Below are 18,264 nucleotides of genomic sequence, written 5' to 3' on the forward strand. Positions count from 1 at the left end.
TTCTTTGTGTTGTTAATGCAGAGACAAGGAATGGGATATATCATTAAAAAAATGTTTTTATCATTTTCGAACATCTTCCCCCTCACTCCGCGGCTTCAAATTGTTCTTAAATAGCTCCGTTCAGGGTTTATAAGGTTCATGATGTATAATCATTTATTTTTAATACGTTGGTAACTTTATACTATACTAATTATTGTATTAAAACCAAAAAGAAAGAAAAGGGAAAATCCAATAAATATTTGCAGTGTTACTCATGTATTGTTGAGGTGGAATCGAAGTTATTAGTGCCTTGTATATATTGCCTAAATACGTTCAAATTTAAAGTGTCATTTAGCAAAAACTGTATTCATATAAAGAGTCACACACGGTGGTAGATATTCTCAGCATCGCCTTTTTGAAAGTCGTGAAAGACTACCATTCGGATAAAACCGTTCAATCAAATGGCTTTAGCCGTATTCAGTGATCATATGTGAATACCTAGGTATTTCTCCACCTTCCTCTTCCCCTTTTCCTGCCCCCCTCCATACCGAAATATCTTAAAATCTTTTCACCACAGCTAAATGGAATCATACAATTTATTTGTAATACGACTCATTTAAAATTACAACACGGATTAAGATACCAGTATTTTTTAACATTAACTCCACGCAGGAGGTGATCTTCGGGGATGCTGTGTGAAGGGTCTTTTTGAGAAGATGAGGTTAAGAACATGGGTCTTGAAGATACCCATGTTGTAGGGGGGAGGAAACACGAAAATTGTTCCACAGCCGAACAGTTGAACTCAAGAACGAGTCGTAGAAACGATCCGTTCTCATGCGATCAATAAGATTACCCAAATATAAACGTTGGGCACGCGTTTGAAATGTTTCCCTACTATGTACCGGTGCCGAAGAAATAAATGACACTAGTTTCTCGGAGCACCTTCCATTAAAATACTCGTAGAACAAGGATAGCTTTCTTACCTGACACAAGTGCTCTTAAGAACGCATTCCGTTTATTAAGACAGGGGAATCTATCAAACGGAGTACCCGTTTTTGCACTTTGTCAAGGTTCTTTTCAAGTATTTTAGGGCTCCAAATGTATACGATGGATGCGTCAAAAACCTCTCTAAGATGAACTATAGAGGAACGATTTTGTCAATATTTTCATCTTTTTTATTTGTTTTTAATTTCCCTTGTAAAAAATTTGCCAATTATTTGACCAGTACTTTTTTACTGTCATTTTATTATTTGTATGATGATGTTTTATTTCCTTCCTTCCTAATAAACAAATATTGTATTCTACGCCAATATTCTTTATATTGCATTTATTCTGCATGTAGCCAGGAATAAAAGAATAGTTATTTTTACAAAAAAAATGCCTAGGTAGGCATGCTCGTTGTTTTATAGTGGCAATATAGTCAAAGAAATTTGCGCGGGAAACGGATATTACTGCCTTGCTGAACGGAAAGCACTGTTGTCAAGTTCGCTGTGTTATTGTTTTTTGTCATTCAGGTTCAAGTCGAGACAGGCGGCGAAGCGAACTGTTGTAGGGTTTATTTTAATTTAACTACACAAACAGTTGTATCGGTTTCTACAATAAGTATTATCATGGCAGAAGATCTACCTTTTAAAGCGGAATATGCCAAGAGCGGGAGGGCAAATTGTAAAGGTTGTAAAACGCCGATTCCCCAGGGTTCTTTACGTTTAGCCGCTATGGTCCAGGTTTGTTTATCTTATCTATTTTCGATATCTTATCTTGTTTTCGATTATCCTCTAAATCTCGAATTTTACATTCAACAACCATCGATACTACTTACATCATCGCTTTTTATTTTTGTGTCGAATGTAAAAAAAATATGGATTGACATGAAATTAGAATGGCAATGCAATAAGTACTTACATTTTCTCAAACATCCATTATTATTCATACTCCTCACTTTAGATAGGTTCCATTTTTTGTATTCAATGAGTCATATGAAACTTGCTGCAGCCAAAACAAATCAATAGTGTGTAAGGTACCTATTGTGTTTTATTGAGTTTACTCTTTGAAAATGCACAAAATTGACACTTATAAAATTCTAGTAGGTTAATACATTAGTATTGCTGAAATATTAAATTAATTATAACAAAGTTTTCAGGGCTATCCAACTTTTTACATCAAATGTTTTTTTTTTAAACGCTAAACTGGCAAAGCAGTTTGTCAACAGTCAAAACCTAAATAAAGTACTCTGCTTACTTCTAAATATGGCCAAATTAATTAAATAACACGTAGTTTCTACTTTCAACTTATCTAACAGTTCGATAATGCCTTCGGAAGGCGAAACAGCTGTAACACACAGTAATAATTACGTAGCAGAACTTGTTTATAAATAAACTAAACTTGTCGAATTCCGCTGCATGCAAAGGCTCTTTAAAAAAACAACACTTGAATTCAACTTAAATATCGAATGGAGACAACTATTTTTAGTTCAGGGGTTTAAGTAAATAGGTTTTTAGGGTTTATTTAGGGTTATTTTAGTAATTTGTGCTTAATTCCTAACATTCAAACTTGACTTTGATTGAGAAAAATGTATATTTTACCATCTCTCACCACACAAATAGTTATTTCTTGTAGTAATTAAGTTGAAACTAAGTACTGTTTATATTTTTTTTGCATATTTAGCGTGCAGCGGAATTCGACAAGATAATTTTTTCTTTTGTAATTAAATAATAATGTTATTGAAAAAAATAATTATTATAAAACTATACTAACAGACCGAGCGATTAGTCATAATAGACCCGATATAGTTTTACATGACAAAATTTAAAAAATAACTTATATCATTGATGTCGCTATTCCAAATTCCTGTAATATTCAAAAATCTGTTAGTGAAAAAATAAGAAAATACAGAGATTTAGGAAATGAAATAAAAAGAATTTGGCATTCTCATACTATAAAAATATTACCATTCGTTATTTCGGCTACTGGCATTATACCTAGCTCTCTAATTAAAAATTTAGCCGTATTAGATCTATCAAAAAAATTATATATAAAGATGCAAAAGTCGGTCATTTTGAATACATGTAGGATATCAAAAGATTTTTTAAATATTTATGTTGAGGGATCAGTAGGATTTATAGGCACTGTTAGAAGTTCTACCGAGCCGAACCCTCTGATATGAAAATATCTGGAGTCGGTGAATTATTTTCCCATTTGATCTCTGGTGAGTTGACGTGTTGTTCTTGTATTGTTTTGTATTTATTTTGCTTATACACGGTGTCCGGAAACTCGTAGTACAAGCGGGAAACTGGAGAATCTACACCACATGGGGAACCCAAAAAAACATAAAGTTTTTTGATTTGAGCATTTTCAAAAAAAAAAAAAAAACCAAAAAAAAATATTTTTCGGCTATTTTAGGGTTTTTTTCTGGTGTTTAGGGTTGAATAACAGATGTTTTAACCCTGCAGAGCAGAAATATTTTATGATTACACCGGGTTAAATGAAGGGTGATTTCAAAATAATGCTTCAAATCCGAGTTTCTTCATTTGTTTTACTTTCAAATAGTTTTAATTAGTTGGGTACTTTGATCTTCAGTAATAATTTATAAGAATTTGATTAAAAAAAAAAAAAAAAAAAAATCAACTTCAAACTCGATTTACTCGATAGCAAAAGCTCAAATAAAAAAAAAATATACTACAAAATCGACTCCAAATGTGATGTAGATTCACCAGTTTCCCGCTTGTACTACGAGTTTCCGGACACCCTGTATAATGCACTTACATAATGTTGATTGACTAGATGATCATTTGTGGAAAAGTGAGTGGAAGGGTTAAGTTTTTCCTTTGGGGAAGATTTAACCCGGACAACTAAATCGGAAGTTTAAAAAAAAATATATATATATAAATATGACAATTATTTACACAGTGGAAAATGGTAAAATACACAAAATAGTTTACTAGGTTCTTAGTTTAAATAATTTGTGCTCTATGCACTGATGCAACCGATTTCGGAAGCTCTTCTCTGCACCCATTATAGATTTATTTTACTTTATACTTGGGCCAATAAAATTATATTATAATGTACACATAACCAAAATGGCATCTAAATTTTTTTTTGGTTTTGAGCCGTAATGGTACGGACACACATTCTCATTAGTAGCACGTAAGCATGCTATTATTGAGTGATTGCTATTTAGTGGCATGTGTGTCCGTTACATTACTAGTATTAAGCTTGCTCATTCTCAAAAGGAATGTAACGGACCTTGTAGCGCGCCGTCTTTACGCTAGCCACTACACCATCTCTTTCCCCCGTACAGCGCCATCCTGCTCACCCACTCCTAAGCAAACCCGGATGCGCCGACGCCTTCTGCGCATCTCCCCCCCTCGAGCCGCTACACAAACCACACCCCGCAACAAGGAATGGGCTATATAACCGGCTGCGCGCCCTAAATTAGTCAGTTCGTCTGCAGCTCTCTCTTGGCTAGTACGCTCTCTTAGTTGCGCTTCGTCCTCTGGCACGACCCTCTAAGGAGTATTCTACTACCATAAGTAAAGCCCCAACCAGACCCTCAGTTAATTAGTGAATTGATACATTGTGACTATTTTTTACCATATTATGTGATCTGTGAACTTACTTACTTTAAATAAATAACCGTTTACCAACAATTGTGTTATAAAACTGGCGCCCAACTTAGTGGCCAGACTCATAAAGTAAAAAATTAAAATCAGTGAATCTACAAAAATTTCGTCGCTACCACGTCGAAGTCCTCGTTTCACAATGCAGGCCAAGGAAAGTGCTGGCATCTGCTTCACGCAGGAGCAGTTCGCGGAACTAATGAACTCCATGAAGCGGATGCAGTCGGAACCAACACGTACGGGTACATTCACCACCTGTACGGCACGCTTCGATGGTGCCAGAGACAGGATTGCGGTCGAGAGTTTTATTGCCGCCGCATCCATCTTCAAGCGCGCCGAGAACATCGAAGACGCAAGCGCTCTGGAAGGATTACCACTGCTGCTTACGAAAGACGCCGCCGCTTGGTGGCTCGGCATAAAAGGAGAAGTACGAGACTGGGAGAGCGCAACGACCCTCCTCAGGCATGCTTTCGCCCCTAATAAGCCAGCGTACAAAGTGTACACAGAGATATTTTTATGCAAGCAAGACGCATTAACGTCAACCGATGTGTTCATTGCTAAGCAGCGGATGTTACTCGCGGAGCTACCACCGCCCAGCCATCCAGAGAAGGTCCAGATAGACCTAATATTCGGACAACTGAATATCCGGATACGAGACAGAGTGCTGCGCGAAGCGATCAATACCTTCGCCGAACTACTACAAAAAGCCCGTGCAGCGGAAGAAAGCCTGTACGAGAGCACGAAGACCGTCCCACTATGCGCGATGGAAAACCGAACAGACGGCCGCCTACGCTGCACTAACTGCCGCAGATTTGGGCACCGTTCCGAGGAGTGCCGTTCCCGCTACGATACAGGAGCGCACGTAAAGTACACTCCTCCAGTCAAAAAGCTGGAAACACCCAGTGATGCGAAGTTCGCATGCTACGGTTGCGGTAAACCAGGCGTGGTAAGAAGCAAGTGCCCGCAATGCAGCCAAGGGAGAATAGACACCCCTCACCCACGAGCCGATTTTTGCTCGATACATGAAGTAGGCCTTCCCCGAGCGAGACCTATACTACACATCGGGATTGGAAACTTCCTGGGCACTGCTCACGTAGACACCGGAGCAAAATTGAGCGTAGCATCAGCTGAGCTACACCGGCGGCTAATCGCTCAAAATTTCAAAACCCAGCGAACCATCATGGACATCGTATTGGCAGATGGTGTCCCTAAACGTCAGGAGGTCGAGACAATAGCCGCCACCTTGACACTAAGAGGCCGACAGATACCCACCAGCTTCATCGTGCTCCCAGGAGGACACGAGAATCGAACACTCCTAGGCGTCGATTTTATCGAAGACGCGGGGATCGATATAAACATTCCCCAGCGCGCATGGGCATTCACGGACAGCCCCGAAGTACGGTATATGCTGCATATGGAAAATGACGCCACACCACCAAACCAAGATATCCGGCAACGGCAAAACGACAATGGTGAGATAGGAGAAGTGAGAGCACATAAACTCCCTAAGGTTTGCCTACCCGCCCCACCAGTACAGGACAATGAATGCGAGATCTACGTGTCGCCGTTCATGAGTCCTCTCCCACAGACACCGCCTAAGGTTCGTCTGCCCGCTCCACCAGCACAGGACAATGAATGTGAGATCTACGTGCCACCGTTCATGAGCCCTCTCTCACAGACACCGCCTCGCACTAACATTTGGGCTAAGATGATAGCCCTGAATGAGCTGTTTCCTGAGGACGCGATGGAGGAAGACGCCCTAAGGGAGGTAATGATACGCTCCTATCGGCTCTTCGATGACTCCCCAAGAAAACCCAGAAATGAAGTGGAATTCTGTGCCTTGGACGCAAGCAGCTACACAATAGGAGCAGTTTTGGTCCAGGGGGAGGGACTAGAAGAACATCCGGTAGAATACGCAAGCCGCCTGCTACTACCAGCGGAGAGGAACTATTCTACCACAGAACGAGAAGCCCTAGCAGTCGTATGGGCAGTTGCAAAGTTCCGAGGATACATTGAAGGAACAGCAATCACCGTGGTTACCGACCACCAAGCGTTGAAGTGGTTAATGACGTTAAAGTCTCCCACAGGTCGCCTTGCAAGATGGGCCCTGCAGCTTCAACCCTACAACCTGAAAATCCAATACACACCTGGACGCTCAAACCTGGTGGCGGACACACTGTCACGGCCACCATTACTTGAAGACCCACCCTCTATTTGCGCACTATGCACGATAACCCTCGACGTTCCAGTACGCAACGCGGCTGACATCCGCAGAGAACAATTGAAAGACACTGCATTGAAGAAAATTATCGAGTGTTTTGAAGCCAACAATCCAAACGAAGACCTTAGTTACTGGACAACTAAGGGCTACCTGATGCAAAACGGTGTATTGTACCGATATGCACCCGATATCGAAGAAGAGGACGCTCAACTAGTCGTCCCCGAGCATGAGCAACACCAAATACTCATGGCCTATCACGATGCCCCTACCGCTGGGCATTACGGAGTAGAACGCACGATTCGACGGATTGCCAGACGATACTTTTGGAAGAATATGCGGACCTACATACAGAAATACGTCAAGAACTGTCTGGAGTGCCAGAGATACAAGCCATCAAACCTAAAACCCACCGGCCTCCTACAGACTTCAGTAATGAACCAGAGGTTTGAAACAGTAGCCTTCGACCTCTTCAGACCACTCCCAACTTCCGAGGATGGGAAGAATTGGATCTTCATCATCGAAGACGTGGCCACACGCTGGATAGAACTATTTTCCCTCAAAGACGCGACTGCCGAGACCTGCGCCCGCGTCCTGATTGATGAAGTATGCCTACGCTACGGGACCCCACGCCGACTGATAAGCGACAACGGTACCCAGTTCGTGAGTGCCGTGATGCAGCAGATGACTTACTGCCTGGACATCAAGCACACCTTCACACCAGCCTACCACCCAGAGGCCAATCCTGTCGAGAGGAAAAATCGAGACCTCAAACCCCAACTAGCCATCCTGGTCGGCACAGAACACCGAAAATGGGCCGAAAGCCTTCCATCAATACGCTTCGCCATGAATACCGCGTTCTGTCAGAGCACCGGATACTCCGCTGCCTATCTCACATTTGGACGTGAGCTAAGGTCAGCCGATGACGTCGGAAGAGACTTGAGAAGCATTATCTTATCGGAAAACTTCATCCCCGAGATAACGCCGCATCTGCTACAACTAGCCGATACCCTACGTCTTGTCAGGACCCACAATGATGAGAAACAAGACAAACAAAAGAATTACGTGGATAACAAGAGGCGAGAAGACCCCCATTACCAGCCCGGAGATCACGTCTTTGTCCACTCTCACGCTCATAGCAAAGCCGCAAGAGGCTTCAGCGCAAAATTAGGACCACGACGCGATGGCCCCTACCTGATCCTGAAGCAACATGGACCAACGAGCTACGAGGTAGCTTCAATGGAAGCACCAGATGTCTCGCTAGGCACCTACCACACCTCAGCACTGACTCCGTACCACGGGCACTTGACACCGCTGCCCGCTCCGGTTATTCCTCTACGCAAACGAGGTCGACCAAAGAAGAATAAGTAGCCGCCACGCTACTGCAGACCTGGATCTTCGACGGGACGTTCCTCGATCCAGAGGGGGAGGATGTAGCGCGCCGTCTTTACGCTAGCCACTACACTATCTCTTTCCCCCGTACAGCACCATCCTGCTCACCCACTCCTAAGCAAACCCGGATGCGCCGACGCCTTCTGCGCATCTCCCCCCCTCGAGCCGCTACACAAACCACACCCCGCAACAAGGAATGGGCTATATAACCGGCTGCGCGCCCTAAATTAGTCAGTTCGTCTGCAGCTCGCTCTTGGCTAGTACGCTCTCTTAGTTGCGCTTCGTCCTCTGGCACGACCCTCTAAGGAGTATTCCTCTACCATAAGTAAAGCCCCAACCAGACCCTCAGTTAATTAGTGAATTGATACATTGTGACTATTTTTTACCATATTATGTGATCTGTGAACTTACTTACTTTAAATAAATAACCGTTTACCAACAATTGTGTTATAACCTTGCTTTTCATGATTCATCATCAGAGCCATGTCTTTGGAACACAGGGTCACCTTTTTATAAAAAGAACATAGCAAAAAATAATGCTTATGAAGGTTTAATAACACATAGTAGTCGGGCGCTTCAAACAATAGACTCTAGCCTATAGCGGGTGTTTTTCGCGATTAGTGCAAAAATATATCGCTTCAGCTAAATCTTCACCAGAATGGGCAGACAAATTATAAGACATTTTTGAAGGGTAAAAGAAAATATCAATTAAATAAATTCCACTAAAAAAACACATCTGTTTTGTAACTCTGTATATCATAACTAAAGCACGTGTATATTAGCGCCACTCTATCTTCACAAGTAAGAGTGCAGGGAATACATCCAATTGCTAAACAATTTTTGTGTTATCTCTCATTCAGGAAATGATTATTGTAATAACATCCTCGGGATTATCTCATAAGAGTAAAGGTCCAATGAATTTATAATACTTCATAAAAATATAATAGGTACTCATATTCCCAGTACAACTAACAAACAATCTTTGAAATTTAACATGATAAAATTGCCTAATTATTGCAAGAGTATGTGTGTACATAAAAGAAACAACGGCTTATCTTTTTTTTGTTATATGTGTGTGTAGTTTGTAATGTCTTCAAGCTTTTAGATTAAATAGTCACGGGAAATAATAATAATAATTTAATTTTTACCCGTCCCGCCAAATACCATTCCCGCTGATAGTGTGTTAATTAACATGGCCAATGGTAAGTTTGACAATAAAAATATACAAAAATTGGCTGTTGACATCTTGGACACAAATCGACCTTTATTTTCTTTTTTCTTTCTGCTTGTAATATTTGCTTTGCAAGGAGATTATTTTATTTAGTTCTTGGCAGGGTTGGAACATGTCCGGATTTTTTCAAAAATGATTTGCCCAGTTGATTTTTTCGACTTTTTTGGTCTTGCTTCGGGCTTACGGCGATGCGATGCAAAGTAATGCAAAATCAAGTCATAACAGTTTTTGGGTTGAAAATTCGATCACTTAAAAATATTATAGATGCTTAAATTAAATACTGAAGGCCTCCATGGTCACGAGGGGTAAGACTAGCAAGCCGAAGATTGTGGGTTCGAATCCCATTTCAAGTTTAAAAAATTTGATTAATTTGTGTTATTTCACAATTTATCAATTTAAAATAATATACGGGGTGTATCGGCACGTACCCGACAAACTTTTACCAGCTATTCCTCAGCACATTTGGAGTAAAAAATGTTATGGACACTTTGCTGTCCGGTAACATTTTTTTTTGATAAAAAATTTATTATTCATATTTTCACCACATGTCACCAATGTTTTATCCTTTGTCAAAGTTTGAAAACCCATCTGGCAATATTTTGTTCGAGTTTCGTTGAATAATGTACGTACGTACCTACATTGGCGCGCTTTTACAATCACAACGAAATGGCACGGCACCATTCGTCTCATTTTTATCTATTATTATTTAGTGTGTACGAAAGAGCGAGGACACTTTTTGACACACTTGCTAATAACAGCTGTTGAACACGAGAAACAATGCAAATGACAGTGACGGAGTGTGGATTTTTTATTTATTTTTTGTTTTTAATGGAAAAAATATGTTACCGGACAGCAAAGCGCCCATAACATTTTTTACTCCAAATGTGCTGAGGAATAGCTGGTTAAAGTTTATCGGGTACTTGCCGATACACCCTGTATAGTATATTTGGCCCGTTCCAGAGTAGAAGATACTCTCAGTACAGCCCTGGTGTGAGACCACCATTCAGTATTGAAAAGTTGCTTGAAATGGCTTTAGCTATGTTTGGTGAACAGATCTGAATAGCCAGGTACTCCCCAACCTTCCTCTTCGCATTTCCTTCCGTTCCCCACTACCGTCAGCTTCACAACATACCCCAATTAGAGATGCCATAGTCTCACTGGCTCCAGACGGTTAGAAGCAGTTGGGACTCTTGTGCGGTATTCAAATAAAATCTAACATTTTTTGATAAGCCTTTTTATAAGCCAAGAAAAAAAAACAGACATATAAAGTTGCTGTGAAGTGCAATCTCCTACCTACAAACTCTTTATCGGATACAGTTTTATGATAATATGTATTATGTGGAAAATTAAGTTCTTTTCTTATCTTACATTTTAATATTATTTTTGCCTGAACTTCACAAAATAAACCTTGTTTTACACTCTCGTCTCACGAATGTGAATTCTAAAATAGGGGGATATTATTTTTTATCTTTTTTACTTCTACCATCATGTAGAATCACCTCCCGAAGTTAGCGCACTTTACCCCCGGACACCCCGTATAAAAATGTAATAATGTGTGTTTTACGACTCATTGTAATATTATTCTTTTCACATCAACATTTTTTGTTGATAAAACCTACTTTCAGTAAAAAAATCCATGGGTTTTTCAAATCGGGGAAAACCATACCAACCCTGGTTCTGGGCGAATGAAAATTATTTTATTTATAACTGACACTGTTTTGATTACTTTTATTTTCTTGCAAAGCTTTCATTTTGGCCGAGAGTGTGTTAAATTGTTTGCTTTGAGCATGCACATTCAGTAGTATGCTTAAAACAAGCATGCCATACTTAAACGAATGTGTACAGTTGAAGAGCGTGCTTATTTATGAGCATGTGCGTCTGTCTGTGCCTTATTTCGAATACTTTTTTGCAGTCTGCCTTCTTTGATGGAAAGCAGGCCAACTGGTTCCACGAGACATGCTTTTTCAACAAGCAACGCCCCAAAAGCATCGCCGATATTGCTGACCACCATACTCTACGCCACCCCGATCAGAAAAGGCTAAAGGAAGCTATTGGTAAACTTAATTCTATTTTAATATCTTATACTTCCAACTTCTGACATTTCCCATATATTCTGATAGCAGTATGCAACACTAGCACCTCCTAGCGGCATTCCTGAACATGCCGGAACATTCTGGAATTTGTTGGAATGTTTGGGAATAGTCCGGAAAATCCCAGATCATAATTAACTAAAAACGGGATTACAGGCCATTTCCTCATTTAAATTTCCTCTTCTGTAAATAGTATAAAACAAATTCACTATCCATGTCTCTCTGTTTGTGCGCTTAGTTCTTCCAAACTATACAACGGAGTTTGATAGGGTTTTTACTATCATTTAGAGAATTTCTTCCTGAAGGTTTATATATATAATACATGGGATATTATGTTTATTGAAAGTAGAGAAAATTTGAGCAACGACGGGCACACCTCAGTTAGTACATAATAAAACTATTTGTGAGTTTCTGTATTTTAATCATTATCCTTAAGATGTATCTGTTCACAATTTCAAGTAGATAATAACAATAGAAAAAAAATCTACGATTCTGATATGAATGGATATTACCATTGCGCTTTGTCGACTGTTATATCAAAATGATATATAAAATGTTGTATTTTTAGAGTCTAATTCTTCGGGGATCGTTATGCCAGATGTTGGGCCCGCCAAGGGCAAGGGCAAGAAGGCATCGAAGCGACCAAACAGCGACAACGCCAGCTCCATGGCGGCTCTCAAGGACTTCAGCGTAGAGTACGCCAAGTCCAGCCGGGCCGCTTGTAAAGCCTGTGAGATCAAGATTACCAAGGTATGTTTATGATAATGTTTTATGTTGTACAGGATGGGGCAAAAGTAATCACCCTATTGGAAAACGCTATAAGTTTTGCAAATGGCGCCAAATGTCAACTCGGTTTTGACATTTTTGAAGTAAACAAACGCAGAATACAAATTGACAAGACATGAATTGGTTAACTCGCAAAAACACGGAATAACAAGCAGTACCAAAGTTTATCATAAAAAAAATATATTACAGCAATAGAACATCGGGTGACTTTTGTCCCACCCTGTACAATAGAAATTACCCAAAATGTATGTATTTCTGACGTAAAACATTTAGGATGGGTTGTTTAAATTTTAACAATTTATCAAATTCCAATGATGATTTCCAAGTTCTGTGAAGGTTCTATTCAAGTTCTGCTATTATATCATTACGGACCAGTTATTGACACAGCTAAAATAATAACAGAACTTGAATAAAACCTTCACGGAACTTGAAAATCAACCTTGAAACGTGATGAATTGTTCAAATTCTGTGAAACAACCTGTCCTTAAACCTCAGGCGTCTGGCACATTCTCATTTTATTATTCATTTATTATTAGAAGTAAACATATAATTTTTGAAATATCGAAATTTTTAATGCAAACATACAGTTTCAAAAATGGCTCACCTTACGTTTTTTTTTTGTTTTGTCTAAACACCAAACTAAAATGACTGGTAATGAAAAAACATAGATTTTATTAGATAAATGTATTATAAACATTATTGTCACTCTTAGACCAATTAAAAAAGAAGATAGGTTACTGAGACAATGTGGGTGGTTGCACCAAACTAGGTCCAGTGGACATACTTGAGATTTACTGCGTTTAGTATCGCACATATGTTTGGTCGTCAGATAAGTCTAGATGGAAAGAAAATGGATGTTAGTCGTAGCGTCAAATACCTGGGACATATTATCACAGACGACCTGAAAGACATCGAGGATATGGAAAGGCAAAGAAGAGCGATATCCGTTAGAGCAGATATGCTGTCAAGGCGTTTTCACTTTTGCAATACAAACGTGAAAAAAATACTTTTCAACTCATTTTGCACGTCGTTGTACACGTCAGAACTGTGAGTGGATTACACTGCATCCCAATGGCATAAGCTAAAAGTCGCTTACAATAATGCTTATCGCCAACTATTCCGCCTACCGAAATATTGCAGCACCACGGAAATGTTCCTGGAGGGACGAGTACACTCTTTCAAAGCGCTTCTCCGCCATCACATGGGAAGCTTATGGCGCAGACTACTCCAATCACGTAACAAAATCATCACTGCCATGGTTGCCTGGATGGAGTCCCCTCTGATGGCCCTCTGGAGACGGGAGATGTGCAAATATCCTCCATAAACGGCTGTTTACACTCATTTTCGTGTTTATATTTTATCTTTTTTCACTTAAATTCCGCTTTTTTGTGCCTGTCAGAATCACCTATGTATTATTATTTTTTTTTATAATATTTCAAATATGGAATGTATTGCATTGCACTACCCCTGCATACATTCATACATTTTTCACTTATAATAATTTGTATTATTATTATAAGTGCCGGAATGACAACCATATTGATAGTATGTTCTATTCTACTACGCTGCTCGCTGTCGGCTTGCGGGGGTGGGCTGTTAATAATACAGCTATTTCACATTCTTTGAATTGCCAACCTTTTCTCATGCGTTTCATTTCTTGCTTGATATAGACATCAAGAGATGCTGTATCATTTCATCCGCACACACATGTTCTCAATTGCCATCCTCTTCTTATTCTTTTGGCTATGATAGGTAAAACATGACCGTACCATATTTTTTGTTCGATTAGTATGACTATAACCTGTCTTTGTATTTATTTAGTCTATGTTGTCACCTCACGTTTTTGTTTCATCATATAAATTTATTTATAAAAAATTTATTTTAATTTATTTCATTTCTTTGTACCAGAGTCTCACTCTTTAGGACGTCGCTATAACCTCCTTTATTAGAGCGAGCCGCACCAATTTTTTCATGGGAAGAGCCACGTACTTCCTAAATGTAGTTGATCAAAAGATCGATATGTTTTTCATGTACTACAATGCACTTACAAGGTTTTTGTCTCTGCAAATACATTGTATAAACGGTACAATAATAAAGACCTAGACTCCAATATTTAATGTTATAAAAAAAAATTTACAAATTGAACTAAATAAATAACTTCCGACATTTCTCATACTTTCTGATCAGTCTATGGCAGCCTAGCGGCTGGCGCTAATTTAGTTATTTTAGGAAAAAACACTTTTTGCAAGTTATGCTTTAAAGTAGTTAAGATGAATTATTGTTTGTTTATGCATGTACATACGGAAGACGAATAAATAGTTTTACATACAAATACGATATTTTCATTCAACTTAATTACTATAAAAGGCAACTATCTATCTGCATTTGGGGAATTTTTATTTTAACTTTCATTTGTATGGGATGACAGCCATTTCCAATCATTTTTGTCCACGATATTTTCATATCTTGGTAATCCTGATACTACATGAGGAGCTATAAGATACCTTATTACAATTTAATTCATGCATATTAGGTAGGCACTATTTTGACAGAACTCTGGAAATAATAATAATTTCATATAAAATCCATTAAAATGTATGAGAGATAACCAAGGTGCCCAACTCATGCCGCCAGGAGGCTCTAGTGTAGCATGTTGCCATCAGAATATATGGGAAACGTCAGAAGTTGGAGGTAATATTAAGCCTCCCGCATACTCAATTTCTACCGATTTATAACAAGTTTCTTGTTTTCTCTACTCTTTATTTTTATGTTCCAAAAAAATATATATGTTATTTTTTAAGATAATATCTATATATTTGTTATGCCGAAACGTAAATTTTATGAAATTACCTTCATAGAAAAAAATCGCAAAGTAAGCTCCGAAAATTATTTAAAACACTGTTTTGTTCCGTTATTTAATATGTTATAGGCATGAAAAAATTCACAGTGTATCTTTAAATGCAACTAAAGCATTTTTCGAGAGCTTTTGCTCTAGTTCAAATGAGTCGTGTTTTATTAAATATTTTCACTTAATTATTATCATTTTTTTAAATTAGCGCACTCCCTCTATCATTCATATTTACATATCTCCTTTTCAAACCATCTGTGAACGCTTACTACTTTGCCGTTAGTAATAATTAGTTAATATACTTGTAAGTGAAATGACACTAAACTGCGCTATATAAATGCCATGTTGTTATTATTATTATAAACATGAAAATCACAAAATATGCCAAAAATTTAAACAACAGAAATACACACTTTCAAATATAGAATTATGAATTAATTATTAAAAAATTAATTATGGTACCTACTTTATTACTTGTCTGAATTGTTTGCACAATCAGCTTGATTTCTGAAAATGACTCTTGAATATTTCACTTCAAGTCCAAATAGTCCTGTGGGAAATAATTTCCCTAATTTACACTCTTTTTTTTAGGGGGAAGTTCGTGTAAGCAAGAAGGTGTTTGACACGGAAATAGGGCAGAAGTTTGGCGGGCAGGCACTGTGGCACCACGTCAAGTGCTTTGCCGAGAAGCGCTCTGAACTTCTCTTCTTCGCCAGCGGAGAGATGCTGCCCGGATTTAATTCCCTCACCAAAGAAGACAAAGTTATGCTTAAGAAGGAAATTAGGTAAAATTACATTATACATATTTAACCTTTGGAATGCAGTGCTCCCATGATCGGTACAAATTTTTCGTATCCTATGGGTACTTTTTGAGAAGTTGAACAACCTACAAAACAAAAAATCTGTTTTTGTGCCCGGTTAAAAATTTTTTTTTTTTTTGTCAGCCTACGTATTTTTCAGCCTGCAATATCATTTATATTTTGTTTTTTGTGGATGCTGTTTGGAGGGTCTATTTGAGGAGAGGAAGGAGTGAACTTGGGACTGTTGAACTTAAGAATGAGTTATAGTAACAACTACTCCCAACTGTCCCGAGCCAGTGGAGCTATGGTATCCCCATTTGGGGTATTTTGGGAAGGGAAGGAGATGGGAAAGTGAAAATTTAGTAACTACCTGGCTATTCAGATCTGGTCACCAAACACGTCCAAAGCAATTTCAAGCAACATTTCGATTCTGAATGGTGGTCTTCCATCAAGGCGATACAGAATAGGTATCTATCACTATGAAGGATTAAGGAGTTGTTACGTTGTACAAACTTTACAGTCGTGGGCATCACTACCGTATAAAATAGATATTGTAAATCATGAAAATATATGAATAAAAAAAAATTGTTTGTTAATTATTGTAATATTATTAATCATTAATAAAGACAGAACAATGTACGTTAATGATTAAATACTTACAATTTGGTTGGTTGTTATTTGTATATGATATTGATAAAAATGAATATATGACATTGATAAAAATGGAAGTATGAGATTGATAAAAATGAAAGTATGAGATTGATAAAAATGGAAGTATGAGATTGATAAAAATGGCTAAATATAATTTGGTGGCAATAGCTCAGTTGGTAGTGCGCCAGTCCCGATAAGATTAAAGAGGACTCGGGTTCGAGTCCCGATTGCGGCCGTTACTTCTTGAGTTTCTGCGTCTGTCTGTTTCATATTATCATTGAAAGTTGTTGGATATTATCTTCGTCGATTATTGTAATTCTTTAGTTCTGTCTGTACGTATAAGGTATAAGCTATAACTTCTAGTGTATTGTATGTTATATTTGCTTTGAAAATATTTAATATCTGATGTTTTAATTTTAGTGCTTTGACGGCAGATGAAGTACCGATTAAGAAGTTGAAAGACGAGCCGATGGACAAAGAGGAGAAAAAATTGTTTGAGAAAGAAGAAAAAGCTTTATTGGACCAGAACAAAATTTTCTTCAAGTTTCGGTAAGAACTTTTTTCTTGTAATAAGTTGAACAAAGTGTTATTTTTAGTAATCTGAAAAATAAGTTATGCAAAATAACGGGATATTACAATAATTGCAGGATTTAAAAAGCTTTGTGGCTTTCGAAAGAAGAAATTTACCTATCGAATGTTGTTAAAATGAAAAATTACAACATCTGTCCAATGACATAATAAAAATACAAAAAAACATTATATTCTTACTAATTGAATAAAAAATGTAGTACCGTTTATGGAAGGGAGAGCCAATCAAAGTTTTTTTTTACATAGCTCAACATAAGAGGCCTTGGGAAAAATAATTCCCCTCAGGGCCTATGTCATCTTCGTGGATGCTGTGTGGAGAGTCTTTAGGAAAGGAAGGAAAAAGGAGAGTTGGGTAGGAATCTGGGAGCCAGTGTGTTCTGGAGTGACGGATGTATGAATCCATCCCTATCTCTGCGGTGCAAGGCGATGTTCTAAGAGTCCTGTGGGAGAGGTCATATTGTTTCCCTCACCCAGTCTCTCCCGATTCGGCCTGCCACGCAGTCGCAATCTCACCTCACGAACCCGGGCACCACTGCTAAGTCACCAAATGTAGCGAACCACTTGGGGAGGTTTTGGTTGTCCAATAAATGGTTCCCGGGGCGGCTGTACCCGTACCTGCCTCCCAAATTGTATGTAAACCAGCCGCTATAGTATGTCCACCGGACCTAGTTCAGTAAAACCAGGCTCATTGTCTCAGTAACAATCTATTAATTCATTTAACCACTCAAACCATTAGAACGTCAAAACACGTAAATATGATAATAGCGGTCAAGACATTAGAACGTCTTTTCACGTAAACGCGCGAGATTTTACAAAAATCGATTTATTTCCATCACTAGTATACGGATTGCCATGATTTAAAAAACAGAGTATCGATAATGAATAACGCTACGCATCTGTATTCAAAAATATCTATGGAACGTAGAGTTGCATTATCTAAGCCGATTGAATCTGTCATCTTGTTCGTTCATAATTTATTGCGTTTCTAAATAGTTTATTAAAAATATTTTAGTTTGAACGGTTAATATTTTGAGGTGACTAATAATTTTTAATTATATTTCTTCA

The 18,264-nt window shown here is 38.4% G+C and overlaps 1 protein-coding gene across 1 annotated transcript in view; it reads left to right on the forward strand.

Annotated features, from left to right (window-relative positions):
- The first annotated feature begins 1,434 nt into the window (after window positions 1-1,434).
- Parp1 (Poly-(ADP-ribose) polymerase) overlaps window positions 1,435-18,264 on the forward strand; it is a 34,880-nt gene continuing 18,050 nt past the window's right edge. The window contains exons 1-5 of the mRNA XM_089644508.1: window positions 1,435-1,703; window positions 11,349-11,490; window positions 12,095-12,276; window positions 15,752-15,945; window positions 17,032-17,160. Of these exons, the coding sequence (XP_089500634.1) occupies window positions 1,590-1,703; window positions 11,349-11,490; window positions 12,095-12,276; window positions 15,752-15,945; window positions 17,032-17,160 (761 nt within the window). The 5' untranslated portion in view covers window positions 1,435-1,589. The remainder of the gene's footprint in view (window positions 1,704-11,348; window positions 11,491-12,094; window positions 12,277-15,751; window positions 15,946-17,031; window positions 17,161-18,264) is intronic.

The sequence above is a fragment of the Hesperophylax consimilis genome, chromosome 21 (genome assembly GCF_061612785.1).
Source record: "Hesperophylax consimilis isolate HC1 chromosome 21, BYU_Hcon_1.0, whole genome shotgun sequence".
In the NCBI taxonomy this organism is placed as follows: Eukaryota; Metazoa; Arthropoda; class Insecta; order Trichoptera; family Limnephilidae; genus Hesperophylax; species Hesperophylax consimilis.